The sequence below is a fragment of the Aphelocoma coerulescens genome, chromosome 1 (assembly GCF_041296385.1).
Source record: "Aphelocoma coerulescens isolate FSJ_1873_10779 chromosome 1, UR_Acoe_1.0, whole genome shotgun sequence".
NCBI lineage: Eukaryota > Metazoa > Chordata > Aves > Passeriformes > Corvidae > Aphelocoma > Aphelocoma coerulescens.
In genome coordinates this window covers 79,815,225-79,838,076 of record NC_091013.1, presented here as the reverse complement: position 1 = coordinate 79,838,076, position 22,852 = coordinate 79,815,225, and the positions used below count along the sequence as shown (strand labels likewise).

General features: G+C 34.9%; 1 protein-coding gene across 1 annotated transcript in view; it reads left to right on the top strand.

The window, feature by feature from the left end:
* Nucleotides 1–22,852, top strand: part of DYNC2H1 (dynein cytoplasmic 2 heavy chain 1) — a 156,919-nt gene that overhangs the window by 42,285 nt on the left and 91,782 nt on the right. Inside the window, exons 47-65 of the mRNA XM_069014810.1 lie at nt 86–253; nt 374–498; nt 1,664–1,912; nt 2,701–2,809; nt 3,804–3,917; nt 4,731–4,873; nt 6,165–6,246; nt 7,456–7,610; nt 9,286–9,423; nt 11,737–11,850; nt 12,998–13,158; nt 13,322–13,445; nt 14,039–14,160; nt 15,037–15,123; nt 16,490–16,616; nt 18,297–18,438; nt 18,986–19,095; nt 21,514–21,612; nt 22,727–22,850. Of these exons, the coding sequence (XP_068870911.1) occupies nt 86–253; nt 374–498; nt 1,664–1,912; nt 2,701–2,809; nt 3,804–3,917; nt 4,731–4,873; nt 6,165–6,246; nt 7,456–7,610; nt 9,286–9,423; nt 11,737–11,850; nt 12,998–13,158; nt 13,322–13,445; nt 14,039–14,160; nt 15,037–15,123; nt 16,490–16,616; nt 18,297–18,438; nt 18,986–19,095; nt 21,514–21,612; nt 22,727–22,850 (2,493 nt within the window). The remainder of the gene's footprint in view (nt 1–85; nt 254–373; nt 499–1,663; nt 1,913–2,700; nt 2,810–3,803; nt 3,918–4,730; nt 4,874–6,164; nt 6,247–7,455; nt 7,611–9,285; nt 9,424–11,736; nt 11,851–12,997; nt 13,159–13,321; nt 13,446–14,038; nt 14,161–15,036; nt 15,124–16,489; nt 16,617–18,296; nt 18,439–18,985; nt 19,096–21,513; nt 21,613–22,726; nt 22,851–22,852) is intronic.

Genomic DNA, 22,852 nt, shown 5'->3' with positions numbered 1-22,852 from the left:
CTCATTTTCAATTTCATATTTTGAAATAGAAATTTGAAAATTTATTATAAATACATAAAATTAATTCTCTCCTTAAATTTTGTAGGTTCATCGATACAAACTGCAGACTTTGTATTGGAAGTTCTTGCTTATGAAGCACGTCGCTTGTTCCGTGACAGAATTGTTGGCATGAAAGAACTTCATGTATTTGATAATATTTTGATCAAAGTGTTTCAGGGTGATTGGGGCTCAGATGTTCTGGACAATATGGCAGGTAAGCCATTTGAAGCATACCACACAAACTTGAAATGATTGTTTAGGAACTGCATAATCAAGTTAGATAGCATATGAGTTGAACATAGAAAGTTTTGAATGTTTCCTTTTATTTTCACAGATACCTTTTATGTAACTTGGGGAGCTTGTCAAGAGGCATACATCACACCAGGACAGGCACTGCCACCACATGGGAGGCCACTTGGCAGACTAAACTCAACAGACCTGAAGGATATTATTCAAAAAGTGAGACACAATTAAAGAATATACACTGCAGGGGTTCACAGCAATGATTCTAGACAGTTTTGGTGAAGAGTTGTAACATGCAAGCAGCAGGTTTATGGTGGGGGCTGCTTCTTGTTCAAAGAATCATCATTTGCATTTGGTGAAGCGAGGGAAGACGTGTGCAGGCAGTAGGAAGTATCATGTAGCAAGGTTGTTTTAATGAAAGGGCATCAGTTGCATTTGCTGCTGATTTTCAACAGTTTGATGAACCAACATTTTGACAAACATTTATGTCCATATATATTTGTATATTGTTTGAGTATCTAAGTGTTTTATTAAATGATTCCTTTTCGAATTTGTAATTTGGTAATATAATTTTTATTTCAAGAGATGCAAATGGACTTTTTGGCGATCTGGCTCGTTTTTAAGCAGTAAAGTACAAAAAATGAGCTTGATGAGGAAACGCAAACATTTTAACTCTTCTAGGCTATGTGATTTTTAGGATGAGAGCTTTGAGATCATCACCGTTAGTCATAGTGTTTGATGGACTGCTCTTGCAGATGGGACTCTACTCCCTCTCCCTAAGTGCCAACTTGTAACCAATACACTGTATGGGAAATGGTGAAATTCAATAGTCCCAGTAAGCAGGGAGTTTGTTGGTTGTGGCTTTTTTCTGACTACACAGTTACGTTGGGCTTCAAAGATGAGGTTTTAATGAGTATAACAAGGTCAGAATTTAATCATAGGATCTGTTATTGTGTGTTTCACTAGGAACTTCCATAATCTGCAATTATGCAGCAATTAGGTGCCTAAAACACTCTCCTGAGTTATTAATGAATTAATCTGTAGTCAGAGACACAGTTCAGACTTTGTTCTGGTCCATTATTCAATTTTAATTAGTTCAGTGGTAGATTCCTATTTCAATATATCAGAGACTTTCAGGGTGTTATGGTGCTGGGTGTAGAATATGTTCATTACTGATACATTCATTACTCAAAAAGGGTATGCGAGGTGTATCTAAATTCTGTCACAAAAATAATTTGTTTGGAATGAAGACCAATGTGGTCTCTAAAGCTTTTAAGCCCTTCTTTTCTAAATGTTTAAATGTTGGATGTTTTCATATCTCACTGCTTTTATTTATTATTAGTGATCAGATTTTTTTTTTTTTTCTCTTTTTTTAAAATAGGGCCTCATTCATTATGGACGGGACAAAAAAGAGATGGATATTTTACTGTTCCACGAAGTCCTCAGTTATATGTCCAAAGTGGACAGAGTGCTAAGTTTCCCTGGAGGTTCACTTCTTTTGGCAGGACGGAGTGGTGTAGGTCGTCGGACAGTTACCTCTTTAGTTAGTCATATGCATGGAGCTGTTTTGATTACTCCCAAAATTTCCAGAGGTTATGAGCTGAAGCACTTCAAAAGTGATCTTAAATATGTAAGTCACTCAGTTTCTTCTATTTTGTAATGCTGTAGGTGTATGTTAAAGAAAAGAAATTTTGAATGACGCAAAGGGTTGTGTGAAGAAAAATTTTAAGAGAAGAAAAATGACAGTCTAAATGAAACAAGTAATTTTTTAGAAGTTCTCACTCCAGATATGTATACTGTTCTTTATAGTAACAAACTGAAACTCCACTTTTTGGAACATCTTGAGCTCTTTTTGAGTGTTATAGAACTTAAAGAGGTTTATGTGAATATTGGAAAGTCTTTTTCATGTATATATTTCCATATTGATATATACTTTTATTTTCTGTCTCTACTATGATCCACCAGTTAATAGTTGAATCAAATAAAATTTTAGTGATTGATGAAAGTGTACATATTATTTAAAACCAGATGCAAACCTTGAATCAAGTATTCCTCTTTGCCTTCAGCAATGCTAAAGAGTATTCTAGATCTATGACTACACAAAAGAGTGATACCCTTGAGTCATATACATAAATATACTCTATGAAAGAGTCTGTTTTAATTATTTTTTCATTACTAAGATGTGTATCTAGGCAAAGTGTTCTTTATAATTGATATATAACTGCATCACCTAGAAATCTTTTGTAAATATATAATAGTGTAGATGCTGTGGAGAAAATATGTATGTAATACGTAGTCAGGGAAAGGTTATGATTCTTGTCAGTTCCTTCCAACTCAGGATATTGTATGATTATCATTCTCTTATGATCAATACATATATTCTATACACTGGGATTTAAATGTCCTCCCTGCTTCTAGGTGATGGAGCTTGCAGGCATTGAAGCACAGCAGGTGGTATTGCTGCTCGAAGACTATCAGTTCGTTCATTCCACATTCCTGGAGATGGTCAACAGTTTACTGTCCTCAGGTGAGTCAAGTCCAAAGAGATTATGGTACTACTTTTACCACACAGAATTAGCTCAATGAGGCAGAATTAGATGATGTTTTCTAACTTTATGTCTCTATCAGAAGGTTTAGGTAGCTTTCTATGCTGTTTTAGCTAGAGTCCTTCCACATGAGAACCTGACTCAAAGTTCACTTAGCTGTCTTTTAACCTACCCTATGGTACAGGTGCTTTCAGTTCCTCTAACGTGTTTCAAAGGACTTCTTTATAACAGGGCAACCACAAAATGAGAATGTATTCTACTCTACAGCTTCCCTTCTATAATAAAATTAAAAATTGAGAGGTTTCCAATGCTTTACTAGGTTATATAGACTGAGGCCTTTACTTAAATGAACACCAGTAGAGCTCACTTTCCTGAAAGCAGTGAGATGATAAATAACAATAAAAAAGTGACTTTATTTTACTGTCCAGTTCTGTTCCTGAATCAGAGAGAGGATCACTGAAGGACTGAGTCTAACTTACTACATGGTTTTTTTGGAACTGCAGTAGTTTAAGAGCTGATTGATAAGAGCCCCAGATTTTCCTGTCTCTCAGGTGCAACCTCAAATCTACTTACAGTATCAGATTTCCATTATCCAGTATCAGATCTTTATGTCTGAGGATCTAGGTGACTACTCATTTTCATGTTCCTGTGTCCTGGTATATTGACAGTTTGGGTTGATTTGTTTTGTATGCAGTACTGGGTCACTGCCTTTGGGTAGATTTGAAAGAGCTTTTTTCAAACACATTTCAGCAATATGAACAAAGTAGACTGTTAAATAGAATCACTGTAATTTGTTTTTTTGTTTTCATGATCTTATGAAAAAAATGATTAAGTACATGGGATAATTGTCATGAAAGTATACAGGTGAATACTACCATATTTGAATTCTCTATACAGAGAATTCAAGGGAACCCTTCAAAGCAATTTAAAGAATTATAGTGTATTTTATCTGACTTAAATTCATTCTTGAAATAGGAGAAGTTCCTGGGCTGTATAAAATAGAAGAATTAGAACCATTGCTATCTCCTCTGAAGGATCAAGCTTCGCAAGATGGATTTACAGGACCAATTTTCAACTATTTCACATACCGTATGTCAACAGAGTTATAATTTATTATGAAGTTACAAAAGTGGTATAATAATGGACAAATAATTTCTAACATGGTCCTTCTATTGTGTGCAGTTTTAGCTTTTAGTTAGTTATTAAACACCAGGGAGGAATAATGATATTTGTGATATTTGAGGGCATAGAATCATCAAATTAAAATTTATTTTTCTGTTTGAAATTTTGTATTGATGAATGTTCAACAAATGTTATTAAATCTACTGTTGAAAGTAATTAGAAGGAAGAAAGCTTTTTTTCCCTTTATTTTCTGGTTTGTATAGCTTTTATATCTATCTAGTAACAGAGATTTCTTCTATTTGTCAGTTATACCAAGAAATCACTTTGGCTTCTGACTAATCATAAACAAGTTTACAGATAGGTTTCTTAATTATTTGTGTTTCTTCCTTGGCTCAACAAGAAGATTAAATTACAAATAAATCAAAGAATATAACTGAAAGAATACAGTCTTAGTAGCAGGCCATGGAACTACTTCTTATTGGTTTTATTGCTCTACCTCAGTTGGAATGAGAATTAGTGGTACCTATTTAAATACTGTCAGCTCTTCAGAATTAAAAAATACACTGTAGTATACGTAACAAGAATTCATGATACTAAATAAGGTTCTCTTATAAACGTTCCTGTCCTACTGTGATTTGATGTTATAGGCTCTTTTTTTTTCTGAAATTACCTTGTGATAAGTATTTGAAAGAAAGTAAATGATGTTGTATTTGTTATAAATCTACCATCATGTAGTCAGATTGTTATGTGTTAAAAATTTAAAATGTTACATTTTCTTAGGGATCCAACAAAATCTGCATGTTGTCTTGATCATGGATTCTACCAATTTAAATTTCACAATAAACTGTGAAAGTAATCCAGCACTATATAAGAAATGTCAGGTTTTGTGGATGGAAGCCTGGTCAGACGACAGTATGAAAAAGGTAAATTTTATTAATTGTGACTCATTTAAATCAGTATCTCTAAATATAACTGAGCTCTGGTGAGTAAGGTCAAGATATTTAAAGTTGTGAAGGAATAATTATCACTGTACTTAGTTAATCCATTTTTATGCTCTTACAAAGAAGATTCTGCAGAACAGTTGAGTATTATTAGCATTGTTATTTTAGCAGTAACATTATGTTTTGTTCTCTCTGTGGGCTGACTTGAACAACATGCTGACTGCTAGGACTGATCAAACACAGCATTTAACAACAAAATACAGACTACAAGCAAAATGTTAAAGGCAATTGTATTGGGTTTGTGCAGCGAGGTTTTGGTGTGGGGCTTGGCCTTCAGGGGTCACTTCTGTGAGAGGCTACCAGAAGCTTCCCCCATGTCAGGTGGAGTTGGTGCCAGCTGGCTCCAGGAAGACGTGCTGCCAGCCAAGACTGAGCCCAGTGCTGGCAGTGCCTCTAGGATAACATTTAACAAGTGGAAAGAAGTTACTGTACAGGAGCAACTGCAGCTAGAGAAAGGAGTGAGAAAACACGAGAGAAACAGCCCTGCAGACCCCAGGGTCAGTGCAGAAGGAGGGGCAGGAGGTGCTTCAGGTGCTGGAGCTGAGATTCCCCTGCAGCTCGTGGTGTAGACCATGGAAGGTCTGCCCCTGCAGCCCATGGAAGTCCGCAGTGGAGCAGAGACTCACCTGTAGCCCATAGAGAGCCCCGTGCTGAGGCAGGTAGAAGCACCTGAAGGAATCTATGACTGCGTGGGAAGCCCGTGCACATATATGCATGTGCTTGTAACACAGAGCTTGTTGCACAGAACAACACAAACAGAACCCCTAAGCACTAACATAAACAGTACCAATGCAGCATTGCCATCATCCTGTTCCTCTTTCTGAGTGATCTCAGTGAAGGTCAATTAGTGGGTAATATGTACATGGGCAGGATGTGGATTAAGACTGTCTTATTTCCTCTGTAATTGTATATACTTTTAGAACTTCAACATTTGTGCCGTTGTTGGAATCTTCTGAGAATTAGTTGCTCCTTCTTACAGCCAGGAAAATCTCTTCTACTTGAGAGAACAGGAAGTTATCAGTGACATGGAAAGGCAGAATTTATCTTTCTAATGCTAAAAATATTCGTAGATTCCTTTTTCTGACTAAGTGTATCATTTTCAGTCTTTTCAAAAGAGAGAAGGTAGATTGAAAGTTTGTGGTTTTTTTAAAAATTTTAACTTAAATTGTCATTGTTCGTAATTTTCATACAAAAAATCATGTGGTTTTTTTAGATACCTGAAATGTTTCTGTATGATTCAGATGAACAAGAAAAGACTGGAAAGACACATAGAGAAGTTAAGAAGAAACATTCAGGTAATATTTAGGTAGACCTACTAGTTATTATTCTTGTTATTAAACCCTTGATCCCGTGTTGGGCATAGATAATAACATAGATACTTGGAGTATGTGTTTAGTAGCATATCCATAGACTTTGGTGTCGTCACATGGCAGGCATTTTGCACAAGGAAGTATTAGTCTGGAACATACATCCTGGCTGATCAAATGTGGTCTCTTCTGTCACATGCAGTCACTGTGTCTATTCAATTTTATAAACTGATTTAGCTGTATCTTGTTTTGGTCTGTGTCTTCCTTCTATGTGGATGTTATTTCACAACCTGAAAATTTGATGTTTTGGGTTTTTTTTGTTTTATATATTTCATTATTCTTTTTGTAGATCTGCTGGGTTTATTTTAATAATTTCAAAAATTTTATAATAAGACTCCAAGTTTGATCATGTTAAAAATAGGGTCTCAAACATAATCTAAGAGACCAGTGCCAGCACTCACTTGCAGAATACTACTTTTAGCCACTTTCTATAAAAGTAACACTTAGAGGTCATGGAACCAACAGAATATAAGATGGTAAGTGGTTCAGTTGGAGTTTCTTGTTTTATATTGCTTTTTAATAGGCATTCCAGCCAATCAGAATAATGGCCAAAAATAATAATTTAGTGGTCACATGATCATCCCTCTTTATCCTAGATCATCGTACTTAATGCAGGCCGCAGTAGTTATTAGAGGCATTCATTTATATGTAGATATGCTTTAGCAATTATTTTCTTTTGTAGGGTAATGCAGTTTATTTTACAGTATCTTTGGGCTTCTTTTGAGAAACTGTTCAACAAACTGAATGTCAGGAAAACTCTTTAGTTTGCCTGTCATCAGAGATAAGGGAGAAGACAAAAACACGTGGGCTTTATTTCTAAAGAAGTCCAAGTATTTTAAAATTCAATTTTTGTGGAAGTAGTTTCTTGTATGATTAGCCCTCAGTAATCTGCAGTTAATTTTCCTGGCTTTTCCAAACATCAAACAATTTCAGTATGTTTCTTTCTGAGAAATAGGCATTTCAAATGTACTTACATGTTTCTCTGATAGTACTTTAAAATAAACAGTCTTTGTGCTTTTTGAATACCCTTAATTCATATCTCAAAGAGCAAGCATATTTTTTTGCTATTTCTTAGTTATTTTCATGTGAGATGAAATTCAGTATAATTTTATCTGTGTAACAAATGATGTTGTACAGGTGATTCTGATTTTCTGAAGTCATTTTTGGCAATCCATGAATCATGTAAAATATACGGAGCAACACCTAGCAGGTACATGACATTCCTTCATGTATACAGTACCATCAATAACAGTAAAAGAAGAGAGCTAATAAAAAGGCAGAACCACTTGCAGGTATGTGTTTAAAACACTTAAAATACTGCTTTTCAAAATATTCTTGCATTAGGAAATGTCTTGTGTATAAATTGGCTGTAGCTGCTAACATTGTTATGTGATGTGTCCTCTATTGGCATATGCTCATGCTGTGGTTTCAGGAGAGAAATAGTATCAATCTTAATGCCCTTCTCTGTTCAATTGCCTGAAAGAGTGAAAAGTGGTTTTCTTGTTTTTCATTAATTTTTTTGTCAAGAATGTATCAGACTGGGCATGTTTTCTTGGAAGAGTAAAACATACTTGAAAGCAATTTACATTTTTTCACCCATGTGTATTGGAATTGTGTTGCTAAAAACCCATCATCTTTCCATCAATATAAGTCCTGCCTGTGCTTTTATAAATGTTCCCTTTGTAGCTCCGTATTCCATCCCTTTCTTTATATCTTGACAGCAACTTCCTGCTTCGTGTGATTTTCATGTCCTTCTAGTTCAACAAACTGTAATATTCAATGTTAACCTCATGGTGCTCTTATGTAGCTTTGACCAAGGTTCCCTGTGTTGTGATTTAATTTTCTTTGTGTTTTGGAATTGATTTTGAATTCCTTTGGCACACATCAGTCCTTTGGACAGTTGTAGCCCAAATGCAGTTCTTCTCGCCGGTGTTGCTTTACTCCTGTGCTGTACGTATAACATCCTTATTTTTGAAACCCATTTGGTATCTTTCCAGTCACACCTACTTCCCTCCCACCAGTGTATTTTGGAAAGATCTGTATAGTCCTTCAAGGCAACTTTTATCTTTACCTTTCTCCCACCCCTTTCAGCTCCTCTTCTCAGTGACCCTTGCTGCTATTCAGAACCACACTGGCAATCTGTATTTTTTTCTTAAAACGCTTGTCCAAACAAAATTACTTCCTTGCCTTGTATTCTGCTTTGCTTTTATTCTGCCTGCCAATATTTTTCCATCACTGTAGTATGCAGTTTAACAAGATTTCAATTTGTAATAATAGAAATTGGATTTTCAGTTTATTTAGAAAATAACTGGGGTTTGTTTGTGGCAAATGCTCATTGCTTGTTAAATGCTCTGGTTAAATAAAGGTAATAACTTACATGAAAATTAGAAATCTGTATCCTAAATCAAAACATCTTCCAGGTAATTTTTTTTCAAATGTATCTTGAAATATTGGTAATATATAATTAGCATAAACAATGTGGAAAGTGTGGGTAAAGAAAATGTTAATCTTAAGCATAACTGAGACTTTATTTTATACATATCTATGTTTTTTAGAGAGTGTACAAACGTAGAAATCAGACAAACTATTTTGTTTAATTCTGTTTAATTTTTATAGATTTGCTTTTATGGGAGATATAGTTACATTGAGTTAATATCAGTTAAGTGAAATGCTATTGAATTATTGGCAAAATGATTATGTGCTAGTTGTTGTTTCATTAAAAGTTTATTATTTTGAGATTTTTTTATAAACTTATTGATGTAGTAATAGATTTTAGAACGACACATCTAGAATTGACAGATCTCGTTTTTAGGTTAAATAATATCAAGAAAATGTGGAAATAATAATAATAAAAAAATAAAATTAGTCTACATTATTCTTAGTTTGTCCATACTATTTGTAGCAAACTTTCATTTAAATTCACTTAAAATTTTTTGCTAAATATCTGCTTCCTGTAAACTTTTATAGGCAGGTGTTTCAAAGCTGAATGAAGCTAAAGCCCTTGTAGATGAACTGAACAGGAAAGCTGGAGAACAAAGCATTTTACTCAAAACAAAGCAGGATGAAGCTGATGCTGCTCTTCAAGAAATTACAGTATCTATGCAGGTGCTGTATACAATCACATCAAAAGTGGGGGGGAAAAAAAGAAAAAAAGCTGTTTTTCTGTCTTTTGTCTCTGTAACTGCCTATGTTTTGTATTCTTTTCAACTGTTACAAAATCTGATGCATTTACAAGAATTTGCCTAAAGGAAGGCATGAGCCCAGAGGCTTGAATAAAGTTGCAACAGGACAGAGGATTATGTAATTTAAATCAGGTTAGAACTGGTTGAGTAGGAAGAGATCAGTGCAACTTTTGTACCAGAGTAGTGTTCACTGTTGTAGTTTAGTCTGTCTGAAAGTTTTCCTAGAACTTTGTAAATCCAAACTGATCGATTTTATGTTTATCCCAGATAGGAGCTTTCAGCCAAATACTTCCAAGTAGCACTATTTTAAGTAACAAATACCAGGAATTAAATTTGTGGACTATAAAAAAGTATGTATTTCATGAGGTCTGATTCTCAGAAGTTAACCTCAGAGAAGGCTAGATAATACCTCAATATTCATCACTCTTTGAATTTTTATTCTTCAGCTCGGAAGTATACTTTTTTTTCAAAATTCTATAATTTTCTTTAGGAGTGTTTTCTCTGTCAAATAAAATAATTGTGTAGAAAATAGGTCTCTACATTGATGCTTCCTGGAATTATAAATGTAGGATAAGCTGTAATGAGTCTGCTGTGACTGCACTGGGTTTTTTTTTGTTACTGGTTTAATCTGGTCAGTCTGAAGCCCGATGTCGAAGACATTCTGTGTATGCAGTAAAGTAAATGCCTGGTCTTCCACAGCATATTTTTCACCGGCTGTAAAAGTGTATTACTTCCCATCTTTGTAAGTCTCTTCCTATTGGCAGTTTTTAGTACTTTTGGGCTCGATCTGCCTGTTGTACACTGAATTTGAATAATGATGATTGGCTTGGTGTATAAATCTGTGTCTGCTTTTGTCCAGTAGAGTTACGGGTATGTGGGTAGCACATACTATACACTGTAGGACAAAATAGGAAAAAAGCAGTAAAACATGATGGCCCCACTGACATCAGAAAAATTTCAGTGGAAGGCTGATTACTTAGATTAGCATAAAGTATAGGTGCCCTCTAACATTTTAATGTCACTTCAAATGGTCTAGCTTACATAACAGAGAGAGCTCTAATACAGACAGACTCTTTTAATCTCCTTTCAGAGAAAGGCTTTTGACCTACAACTAAATTTTAAGGTTTTCTTATTCAGAGTGATCATTCAGTACATGTTCATTTGCATGATGTCTAATCTATTTTTATGTAGCTAATGTTTTATGGATTTGAATGTAATCTTCAGTAACCTGCTGCTCTGAAGCTTGGGTTAAGTGCTCAGAGGACTGTTATTATTTTAAGATTTTCTCTGCTTTTATGCATCTGTTACCTTCTGTTACATCTTCACTGAGCTCGGCAGTTGCTGGTGATGATAATGTGTTATATACTGGAAAAACCTACACAATGGGCTTCATTGTCTTGTGTCTTCTAGGTGAACTGAGCCTAGAATATTAGTATTTAATTTTATGTGTTTTATACATTTATCCTCAATGGATAAAACACATGTAAGGTCCTTTCTATTGTAGTTTTATATACTAGGTATTAATTGTTGTACTGAAGTGTTTAGCATTCCTGAAAATGGCTAATAGCTACTCTCTGCTGGTAGACACTGGTATGCACAGTACAAATCCAGAAACAAAAACCCAAAAACCCCAACAACTTACAATATAAAGGTAGGACATAAGACAAGTATCTGTATGGACAGATTGGTACAAAATTACAAGTAAAGAAACCATTCCATGATTAGTAATTCTGGGCTAATAAGCTGTAGTTCCAATACAACTGCTGCTTTTATGAACATGATAGAAAAAGAGTGTTTTAGTGGTGTTCTGCAAGAAATTGAAATAGAAATGGGAGCAGGACAAGGACAATGACAGGAAAATAGTACTTTCAAATGTAGTAAGAATGTTACAGAGGCTGTCACTCCTATGCTTTTAAAGGAAGGCTGACATCTTGATAAAGAAAGGAAAATCAGAAGCAAAGGGAAAACAGTCATATGAGCCTCAAAGATACACATACAGATCTGGTCTGTGGTAAAGAAAGGGAAGGAAACACAGTAAAAGCAAATTATGCTTATTCCATATACTTTATTTACCTAGGCAGCCTGCCTAATATCAAATAGACTCAGATATTTTATTGTAATTGGTGTTATGCAAAATATTATAATGAAGACTAAAAGAAATAAGAGACCTAAATAAAAATAAAAGGAATAAAATTTGTGTAAATTTGCAAACTAAAGGTATTCTTTTTTTTTTTAGAGTGCTAGTGAGCAAAAAGCAGAAATGGAAAAAATAAAACACCGAATAGCAGAAGAGGCTGCAGAAATAGAACAAAGAAAAAGAAAAATTGAAGATGAACTAAAAGAGGTTCAGGTAAGAGCTGATAAGGAAAAGTAATATTTTGCAGTCTGATTTTATCTGACTTACGTCCTGCTGTGCAAAATAGTTTTGCAGAATTTATCCCTGCAATTCTTAAATTTTACTCTAAATTATTTTTATATTAAAACTTTTATACATTAGAAAACAGTATTACATTTGCCAAATAGACATTTTCATTTTGGCATTTGTGTTCTATTAGATAGTAGGTACAGAAAGAGTTTTCAAGCCAAATATTGCTTCCACCTGCAATTTCTATGCTGCCATGCTCTACAGCTGAGTTCTGATTTTATGGAATATTTTTCAATTACTCATATCTTATATAGACCAACTACATTACGTTGCCTTGATCAAGCTGGTAATACAGGACTTGGTACTCTCAGCTGAATGGAAATAGTTTAGTGAGAGATAATTTACAGTTATTATTAAATCCTGAAAAGTATATATCCTAATGACGCTATGTTCAAGAGATTTCACAGCTGTTAAGCATCAGGGTTTTTGGGAGGTATGTGTGTTCAGTCATTGCTTTTAGTCTGTATTTTTCATCCTATCCATTTAAAGTTTATATTAAAGAATAAGGGAACAGTACAACAACTTAATTTTTTTCCTTTTAAATATCATAGGTATCAAGGAATTATATCCTTGTATTGAAAGTGACATGGAATACAGGTTTAGACCCATTCTGTGGTCTCTGATAAATATGAAGGATGTGCAAGGTGTGCACAGTCTTTAATGATAATCTGTAACTTTCTTTTGTTTCCTGACCATTTTGTTGCTTTGTTGGTAAGGGTGAAGGATTTGTTTAGCTCCTGGAAATGAAAAGCTTTTGTGGCCTGTATTTCTGTGGGTGTTTACAAAGAGATCCTCAGTCATGCCTATAAATAGTAATTAGCATCATTATTAAAAGATACCTGTATCACAATATCGGATTATATGATGCTGCTTTATATGGAAGTATACTTGTTACCACTTATTGAATACGTGGCAATTTTTTGGTAACTTGTAAACATGAATCTGCATCTATGGTAGTTTCTTAGGCAATAAAATATTTAAAAAGAACAAGAAATGGTGTGAAAACTGGAATGGGAAATGTTCACTTTCTCATATCCTCATCTCTCTTTTTAATGTGTTTTCATGTTTTAAGCCACTGGTTAGTGAAGCTAAATTAGCTGTTGGAAATATAAAGCCAGAGGCTTTGTTAGAAATCCGGTCGCTACGGATGCCCCCTGACATAATCAGAGACATTCTAGAGGGAGTTCTGCGGCTGATGGGGATTTTTGATACATCATGGGTGAGCATGAAGAGGTGAGAATTTTATTTAGCCTTTAAAATGAAACACTAATTTACAATATGAACTACTTCCTATTGTATTCTGGAATACGGTGTGCTCAGAATCCTTGTTTTCATATGGAAATAACCTTTTTAACATTTGTTTCTTCTTTACTTAGTTATTTAATTATTTTTACAGTTTCTTGGCCAAAAGAAGTGTAAGGGAGGACATAGGATCATTTGATGCCCGTAATATTCCAAAAGAAATACGGGAGAGTGTTGAAGAACTTCTTTATAAAAACAGAGCATCTTTTGATCCAAAGGTAATTCCCGATTGCATTATGTAAAATGAAAACAAGCCCAAAAAAAGACCAAAAGAAAGGACATAATTGCCTGGTTTGGCAATATAATTTTTAGGATGAACTTAAGTAAGAGAAAAAGCTTAAGAATTTTGCTTACAGAATTTTTCAGTATAAAGAGATAAAGGTGTATCCAACAGTGAGAATGTGGTTGGTGAGTGAGAGGGGGTGGGGTGAGAAGTTATTATAGAGTCGAGTGCTCAAAGATTTTTCTACTGCTGTAAATTAGAACTCAGGCCAAGGAATTGTAACTGGCTCCTCTGGTCTCCTTGTAACAGTAAGAGTGCAATAAATTATTCATTAATTTGAAACTTGTTAATTTCAGTATAGCTTCACAGTTGTAAAGATACCCATTGTGGTTTTTTACATGGATTGATGGCCTGCAATATATTCTTAGTAACAATTTAAAAGGTTAGTTCAGTAGAAGAGTTGGCTTATTAGCATATTTAAGTTGGTAACTACAAAATCTGTTGCAGTTACTTATCCTGTATTTATCTCTTCTACATTATACTTCAAGGACTTTCTTGTAACAACTTTTCTTGTACTGAATTTTTTAGAATGCTAAACGAGCCAGTGCTGCAGCTGCTCCATTAGCAGCTTGGGTGAATGCCAACATCCAGTATTCCCATGTCTTAGAACGAATTCAGCCTTTGGAAAAAGAAAAGGCTGGCTTGGAAGCGTAAGTTAGACTCTATTACAAAATAAGTGTTTTTAATTCCAGTGGTGGTGGGTGGAACTAAAGCCACCAAGGAAGAATCTGAATATGAGGAAAGGCTTCTTTAGTTGAGGGTGACAGAGCACTGGAACAAGCTGCCAGAGAGGTTGTAGAGTCTCCTCCTCTGATGATACTAAAATCGTGCCTGGACATGATCCTGCTTTAGCAGAGGGTTTGGGCTAGATGATCTCCAGAGGCACTTTCCAACCCTGACCATTCTGTGATCCTGTGTGAATTGAAGTTTATTAAAAACAAAAGAAAAAAGATAACCTCATCCAGAGGTAATAAAAGGTACATACTGAGACAGAAAAAGTAAGTTTGCAGTAGTTTCTTTTTCCTGGAAGCTACACCTTGGATGTCTTTTGTACAATTATGAGTTACCTGTCTCAGCTGAATACTGTCAGGGAGAAATGAGCATCACAGATATGCTTAAAATGTTTTCTCTCAGTGAAACCCATGCTATTTATGAGATATAGAGTTCCTCTTTTTTCAGCAATGTACCAAGCATTACCAGTTTGTCCTTAGGATCAGAAAGATAAGGCATTGTCTTATGACCATCCATAAACTGAGGAATCTGTACTGATTGTTTTTCCAGGTATTAAAATTCTGTATTGGAAGAATTTGTTCTGATCTTTAAGGATGGGGTGTTTGGTTTCCATTTTTAAAACTGTGTGATGAGAAGTGCTCAAAGTTTTGACATGTGAAAACATGTATTTTAATATAAAACACAAGGAAGAACTATTTCTGAACTATCTCTATGTAAATTACTTTCCTGTTATATTTGCTCTTTTTTTTTCCCTTTCGGTCCATAGTCTTAAAATAAGTATTACATTTTTGTAGTAATCTCAAGAAAACTGAAGACAGAAAACAGAAGTTAGAGGATCTTCTGAACTCTGTTGGTCAGAAAGTATTGGAACTGAAAGACAAGTAAGTTGGGTTCATTTATTTCAAGGTATAAATAAAAGCAATGATGATTTTACAGTATGAATAATGAATTTTATCTAAGGAAATGTAACTTCCTGTAGTGCAAGATATTTACATCAGAATTAGTGATGCTTAGGCTATCTATACTCTGAGTGGAGATAAATACTATTAGAATACAGTTCTTGTCTTTGATCAGATGAAATAAATGCTCCTTAAAAGTACCTCCTTCTCACTACTGGCTGTGTTGGTAGCCTTCATTGTAGCCATTGTAGATGTCAAAGGTAGACAGTATGTTTCTCACCTTCTGAATCACAGAGGACTTCAGTGACTCCTTAGGACTTTGGAAACATTCCTACACAAAACTTCTACTGATCACAGCTTGAAGAGAGGCAGTTCTACTTCTTTTAGGGTGGCCTGTTTTGCTGACAGTTAGTTAGATAGCTATCTCCTTTTTCCTTAGCCTCTCATCAAATCCATGACTCATAGTGGCATGAAAATAGGCCTGGTAAACGTTTGTACTTTCTCCAAATTCTGTTTAATCCAAGTTTTTTAGTTTGATGTTTTTATTATGTACTTAGTATAGGAGATACTTTACAACCTGACATATGTTATACATATTGCTGAAAGTCATGTTTTGTAGTCTGCAGAAACAAAAAAAGGATAATTCTTGTAATTCAGCTATAATTCATTACATACTATATATTAGAGTTAAATATATTACTTTACGTACTATATATCATATATTTATAAAGTAATATATAAATATATTACTTTAAAGATATGGATTAAATGTATTAAGTATTTTATATATTAATCAAAATAATTAGATAGTGAACATTACAAAATAATACCTAAACCATGCCTGGTTTTTAGGACATGTTCTTACTTCATATTAGTTTACAAAATAGACTACTGTGCATTGAACTGGAGTCATCCATGTGAATTAGTAATATTCTTTTTTAAACATTTAATAGATTAAATTGACCAAATGGTTACAAAGGTATGGAATGGTATGGTATTGAGCATGCTATTGTCCTCACTAGGTGCAGATCAAAACTTTACACAATCACTAAAATTGTCAGGCTGTTTAAACAGAAGGAGGATTGATTTTCAGACATTATAGTCTGTATTTCAAATCTATTTTTAAATCTCACCTATGCATCTATCTAAATTTTGTTAGCTAGAAGTCAACAAGCCCATCTGCCACTTAGAAGTAGAAGGTACAAAAAAAAGAACTGCTGCAGTTGTGTTCTTCATTAACAATAAGTGAGGCATTCATTACAGATTCAGTCAATTAAACTGCCTTGGAAATAACTGTCCATAAGTTAGTAGTTCATGGTAGCAATTACAAAGGGTATTTGCTTTACAGGTTCCAGAATAGAACAACAGAAGCAGCAAAACTTGAAGCAGAACTAAGTAAAGCTCAGAAAACGTTGAAAGCTGCAGAGGTACTGATAAGTCAACTTGATAGGGAGCATAAAAGATGGAGCACTCAGGTTAGTGAAAATTTTCATAAGTACATCTTATAGCTGATAATTTGAGAATACAATTTTTGCACTGTTTGGAGAATGTGAATTACTGCCATTCTGCATTTTTTGATTTTTCATTAGAAAATAAAGCTTTCCTTCTTTCTGAAACTTCTTTTTACTTCACCATACTTGTCACCTATCTACCAGAAGTGTAAAAATCCCCAGTATTTAATACGAAACATACAAAATTCTGTGCTGGTTTTCAGTCACAAGAATGTAATTATTATGATGGCTGAACGTGTCAGCAGTTGGACTCTCCAACCTGAGATACAGCCAAAAGGGACAGATTTTAAATGATCACAGTCTTAAAGTGTATCTCCTTTATGCCATCAATGTTGGAAATGCAGATGTAGGTCTATCCAAAGTGATGGGTTGCTTTTGAAGTCTTCACTTAGATGCTTGGACCTTTTCTGCTGTTAAAGTAGGGAAGGTAAGCATACATTGTTTGTTCAAGTGATGTATTTGAGAGAAACTGTCAAGTCTTTGGAGACACAGGCCCTTTTACAGCCTGAAACAAAAAGGAAAATCTGAAGATATGTATGAGGTGAAAATAGCTGTCACCTCCGGAAAGCCGTAAGTACCTTTCATGGGTATCTTAAAGCAGAAGAAATCTTCCTGCAGAGATACAGGGTCCTGTCTCTCCAATGATACAGGAAAAAGCCTAAACAATTGACTAAATGCCCACATTTTGAAGAACCAAAGTTAAGGTTAGATGAATCCTTCTTATAGGTTGACCACCATACTGGAAAAAAATGGAAGATTATCCTCTGAAAGTCTCTTTACAGCTTTTCCATCTGCTATAATAAGGATTGGATATATTTGAACCCCAGAGTTTAAATGCTTCTAAAAGTGATTCCTCACAGTTTATCACCCTGGTACATTAAAAAATTCAGGCTATCTATTAATGGTATTCTGTAGACTAAACTGACAGCTAGATTAATCAGAAATTCATCCCATAATGAAGACAGTAAAAAGGCAGTATTTTTCTCCCTTTAGAGGAAGGAAGAAACAGTAAAAATTTGCCTTTAATTTGTGTATCAGCATTTGTTTTTAATGTCAGTTTGGTTAAAGTAAAAAAAAAAAAGTGACAGTAATTTGAAACCAATTATGGCAGTCACATATGCTGTTGATACACTGTATTTTTCTCCAAAACACTGGAACATTTCAAAACTGAGTTGATTTAGTGTAGATAAATTATTTGACGATATATGATGAATATATTTTATCATGTAAGTGTGCAGTGAATAACAGTAAGTATAATAGTTGTATGTAGTATTTGTCTGTATACATATTGTAAGTTATACTTACAGCCTGTGACTAGGATCACAGATTTCTTATTTTTCTTACTGTAATACTATTTATCCATTTGCTTATGAATTGAACTGTTCATCAAATTAATGGATTTTTAGCAGTTACATTCTCAGAAATACCTGTCCATGCCCTAGCCCAGAGCTAAAAGGAATTTTCCCCGTATCTCCATGTGTGTCTTAGCTAGGTAGAGATAGCTGAAATGCAAGAAGAGAAACTGTCTCATCTGTATTACCAATGGCAGGCAAACTTAATTCTGACATTTTAGTAACTGATGAGATATATTAATGCAGTTTTTGTTTGCAAAACACCTATACATTCTGTACTTTTTTTTTGAAGGTGTCAGAGATAACAGATGACCTGGCTACATTGCCTAAAAGAGCTCAGTTAGCAGCTGCATTTATTACGTATCTTTCTGCTGCTCCTGAGGATCAGAGGAAAAACAGCTTGGATGAATGGACCAAATCAGCAGGCCTTGAAAGTAATTTTGTGTGTATGTTTGTCAGTGTCTGCATGCAAGTAATTAAGCTTGATTGAGGAAGTGAGAAATGCCTGTGAGTTCTTATGAACAGTCTCAGTTGTCTTTGTGATCCCGAATGAGAAGAGATGTTTTCTTACTCAATAAATATTTCTACATGCTGACAGATTATTTCTTAGAATCATTCAATGAAATTATTAAGATTATAAATATTTATAAATAATTGTATCTTTCTAGTCCTTGCTTAAAAAGAAAAGTTTACGAAAATGAATGTGTTCACATTAACTTGTAAATTTGCCAGTGCATTCTGAATGTTTCTGCTTTTTCAGCAATCATTTTGATCTGTGTGTTAGCAAAACTATTTAATATTTCTATGACATCAGCTACTTATTAATAATAAGTTTAATAAAAGCAATAAAATAATAGATTAAAGGGAAATCTACGGACCTGCACTCTGTTAGACAAAGTCTCTGTTCTGTATAGACTGGTAAATGCTTTAAAATTATGTAGACTGTAAATGCTGACAGAAACCTACACTTTTGTTTTTCAGAGTTCGATTTACGGCGGTTCCTGTGTACAGAAAGTGAGGAGTTAGTCTGGAAAAGTGAAGGTTTGCCTTCAGATGACCTTTCAATAGAAAATGCTCTTGTCATCTTGCAGGTAAATTTGCTTTTTTGGGATTTAAATATTTACAAATTTCAGTGACATGGCAACTTGAACTATTTCATTTGTGTTATTTATTGGCATCAGAGAGCACACACACACATAGAAATAAATACTTATGTAGCAATGGATATTTTGTAGCAAAAGGAAAAAAAACCTGTTAAAGGAAATATATGTTTTAATTTTTGCTTTTACTGTTTTATTCCATATCAGTCTGTTCAGGCTTAAAGTGTAAATAGTCATTAACACAATCAGTGGAAGATTATGTCCTGTATATGCTCACTTTGACATATAATTTCTATTTCTTTTTTTCCTCAGAAAAAGGAAAAGGATATGCAGATACCATTCAAGATCTATATATATATACAGCTAATAATACTTGAGAATGGGAAAAGATTCAGTTTTATTATATAGATATATATATAATACATAATATACAATTATGTATGTAATATTCTAATAATTTATTAGATCTGCTAACAAGTAAATATTTAATGGCTTGAGGAGAAACTGCATTTACCACAGGTGATTTGCTTGGATAATTTATGATTCAAATCAGTTACTGATTTTTCTCCAATTTGAATTTATCTTGCTTTAGCATCCTCTTTTAGTAGATCTGTATATTCTTTTCTCAGTTTGATTAAAAAGCTTTTCAATAAATACTGTCTTGTACCATTAAAGCTACTTACATGCTGTAATAAAATCTTATTTTCATTTTTTTCATTAGTTGAGTAGATTGAGCTCTTAAAAATTTCACAGTGTATAAAGAGCTTTTTGAAGCACTCCCTCAGCTCAAATAATTTTCTTTTTGTACAGTTTTTTTCAGCATCCTTATAAAGCTGAAATTGGACATGGTATTTTATCAATGTGATCTACAGTAGAGTTCTCAGCCTCTTGTGTTCATCATGTTTTGATGCTTGAATACTGATTATGTTCCCCTGTCTTTCAGTTTGAGATCTCTGTAGTTACTCAGTTTGGAATACTGGAACTCAATCTAAAAAAAAGCCCCAAACTTGGAAATGCTTTTCTATCAGACTGAACCAGAGAACTGTTGAAAATACATGTTTAAACCTTCAGCAAGTTTGCTGACACAAAACTGGGAGACATGGCTGATAGACCAAGATGATCCGAGGGCTGGAGCACATCTGCTCTGAGGATAGGCTGAGAGAGCTGGGGTTGTGCAGCCTGGAGAAGGCTCTAGGGACACCTCACTGCAGCCTTTCAGTACTTAAAGAGGACTTACAAAAAAAGAGGAAGAACAAGTCTTTACATGGGCAGATAATAAGAGGACAAGGGAGAATGATTATAAACTAAACAAGGAGAGATTTAGATAAGTTGTTAAGTAAAAATTGTTTACTTAGAGTGTACTGAGGCACTGGCACAGGTTGCCCAGAGAACCTGTGAATGCCCCTTCCCTGGAAGTGCTCAAGATCAGGTTGGATGGGACCATGGGCAACCTGATCTAGTGAGTAGCATCTCTGCCCATGGCAGGGGGATTGGAACTTCATCATGTTTAAGGGACTTTCCAATCCAAGCCATTCTATGACTGAGTCTCTGATACACAAGAGGTTAAAGTTGAAGCTCAGAGGGTCCTTGACAGACTGGAGAAATGGACTGACAGGAACCTCCTGAAGTTCAGGAAAAGGAATTACACAGTCCTGCGCCTGGGTAGTAACAACCCCATGTACCAACATGTGCTGAGGACCAACCAGTTGCAAAGCAGATTTGCAGAAAAGGACCTGGTGGTCCTGGTGGACACCAGGTTGTTCATGAGCCAGTAATGGGCCCTTGACTTCTCCTTGGTGTCCTGGTGGTATCCTGGACAGCTTTAGGCAAAGTATTGGCAGCAGGTCAAGGGAGGTGATCCCTCGCCTTCACTCGGCACTGGTGAGGCCGCACCTGGACTCCTGGGTCCAGTAGTGTGATCCTCAACACAAGAGAGACATGGATGTACTGGACAGAGTTGAGTGTAGCTTTGTGCCTGCAAAATACTTGTATTCATGATTGCTTCTAAAATGCATTGTGGTCCAAACCCAGAAGTGGTGTAACTTTGCCCACCAGAGGAAGAAAAAGGAAAACTAACAATTCTAAGTTTAAAAGCAGTTGTGAATAACAGGAGCTGTAGATTATACTCATTGAATAGACTCCTGTTTTTAAGAGAAGGTGAAGAATTGCCTAACTTCAGCAGGACAAACATCTGAGAAGTTTGGATTTGGGTGCTCTCCTTTTTTTTTAAAGGAGAGATAAAATGAAAGACATAAATTTCCTAGTCTGTTATTGTTTCTCTAAACAGTGTGTTAATTAAAGAAGTTTTTAAAATATATATTCCATTAGTTTGGGGAAATCAAAAAAAGGATTCCAATTTTATTCTTAAAATAGATTTTAGTGACTATATCTGTATTTCTTTTTCCCTAGAGTAAAGTTTGCCCATTTTTGATAGACCCTTCTTTCCGGGCTACTGAATGGTTGAAGACACATTTGAAGGAATCACGTTTGGAAGTTATTAACCAACAGGTGCAGTATTTACTCTAGGTCTTTTTTGTTTGAGCTTTCTCTATTCCAAATTTTACAGAGTAGGTTTAAAGGTGTGTGATAGCAATCACCAAAAATGAGTTTATATTCTATGAAGCATATAATTTCTCAAAGAGTTCAAGGTTATTTCAAACTGGGAGGTCAACATCTGGTATTCCTTCTACATGTTTGCTTCTTTGTGCTGCTATCTCCAAGAGCGTCATATTCCTTACTGAGAGGAAGATAGTAAAAGATTGTCAAATAGAGAAGTCTTTTGTATACTTGGTTGCAATTCACTGGATTTCAGGAGTATATATACACTTAATTCCCTATGATTGTTGTGTTGTATTATCTACATTGGAAAGAGTAAGTTTGATTTCAGTTTGAGATTAAGGTACCTGAAATTCATTGTGTACCTGTAACTGTTGACCTGAGTAGTGAGGCACAGCTCAGTTGCACACAGTAGGCAGGCATCTGGTGCTATTAAGAAGTTCCTTACTGAACCCCACCTGGCCTCCAAATATTGCTTCAACAGCTCTGTGTAAGCCTTGTAGATACTCTCTGATGGTAGTAGATAATACATCTTTGGGTAATTGATTGTTTTTCCTGCTAGCTGGTTCGCCTGATTACCTTTTAACCTCTGTTGTCTATATTGTCCAGGATCTGTATTGACTAATGGGATCTTAAGCACCACATGCATGTTTAAACACCTGTTTGCAACAAAAGACTGCATGTAGACCTCTTAATAATGTGAATCCTGTGCTGGGTTCAGTTTTGAGACATAGACATATTAAAATTCGAGATGTGAGACCTGGTCAGGACTTCCAGGTGCACCTGGCAGACATGAGGGTGAACCTGCTCTCTTCTGATGGGGCACTTGAAGATCTAGGCATGTTAGATAGGTTTTCTGCATGTCAGTAGCTGAGTAGATCAAGTTTATTTCAACTAAACATTTATGGCTAAACTCTGAAGTATCATATGCCTCTAGTAGGATTTTTCATCTGTACTACTGATTTTTAGATTTGGACTATATGGTGTAGTGCCTTCCTACTCATTCTGAAGTGTTTACATTTTTCAAAGAAGCATGAATCAAAGGAATATATTTTTATTTACCTAGGACACCAACTTCCTAACTGCTCTTGAGCTGGCAGTGAGATTTGGGAAAACGCTTATTATACAGGAAATGGATGGAGTGGAGCCTGTACTTTACCCATTGCTAAGAAAAGATCTTGTTGCTCAAGGT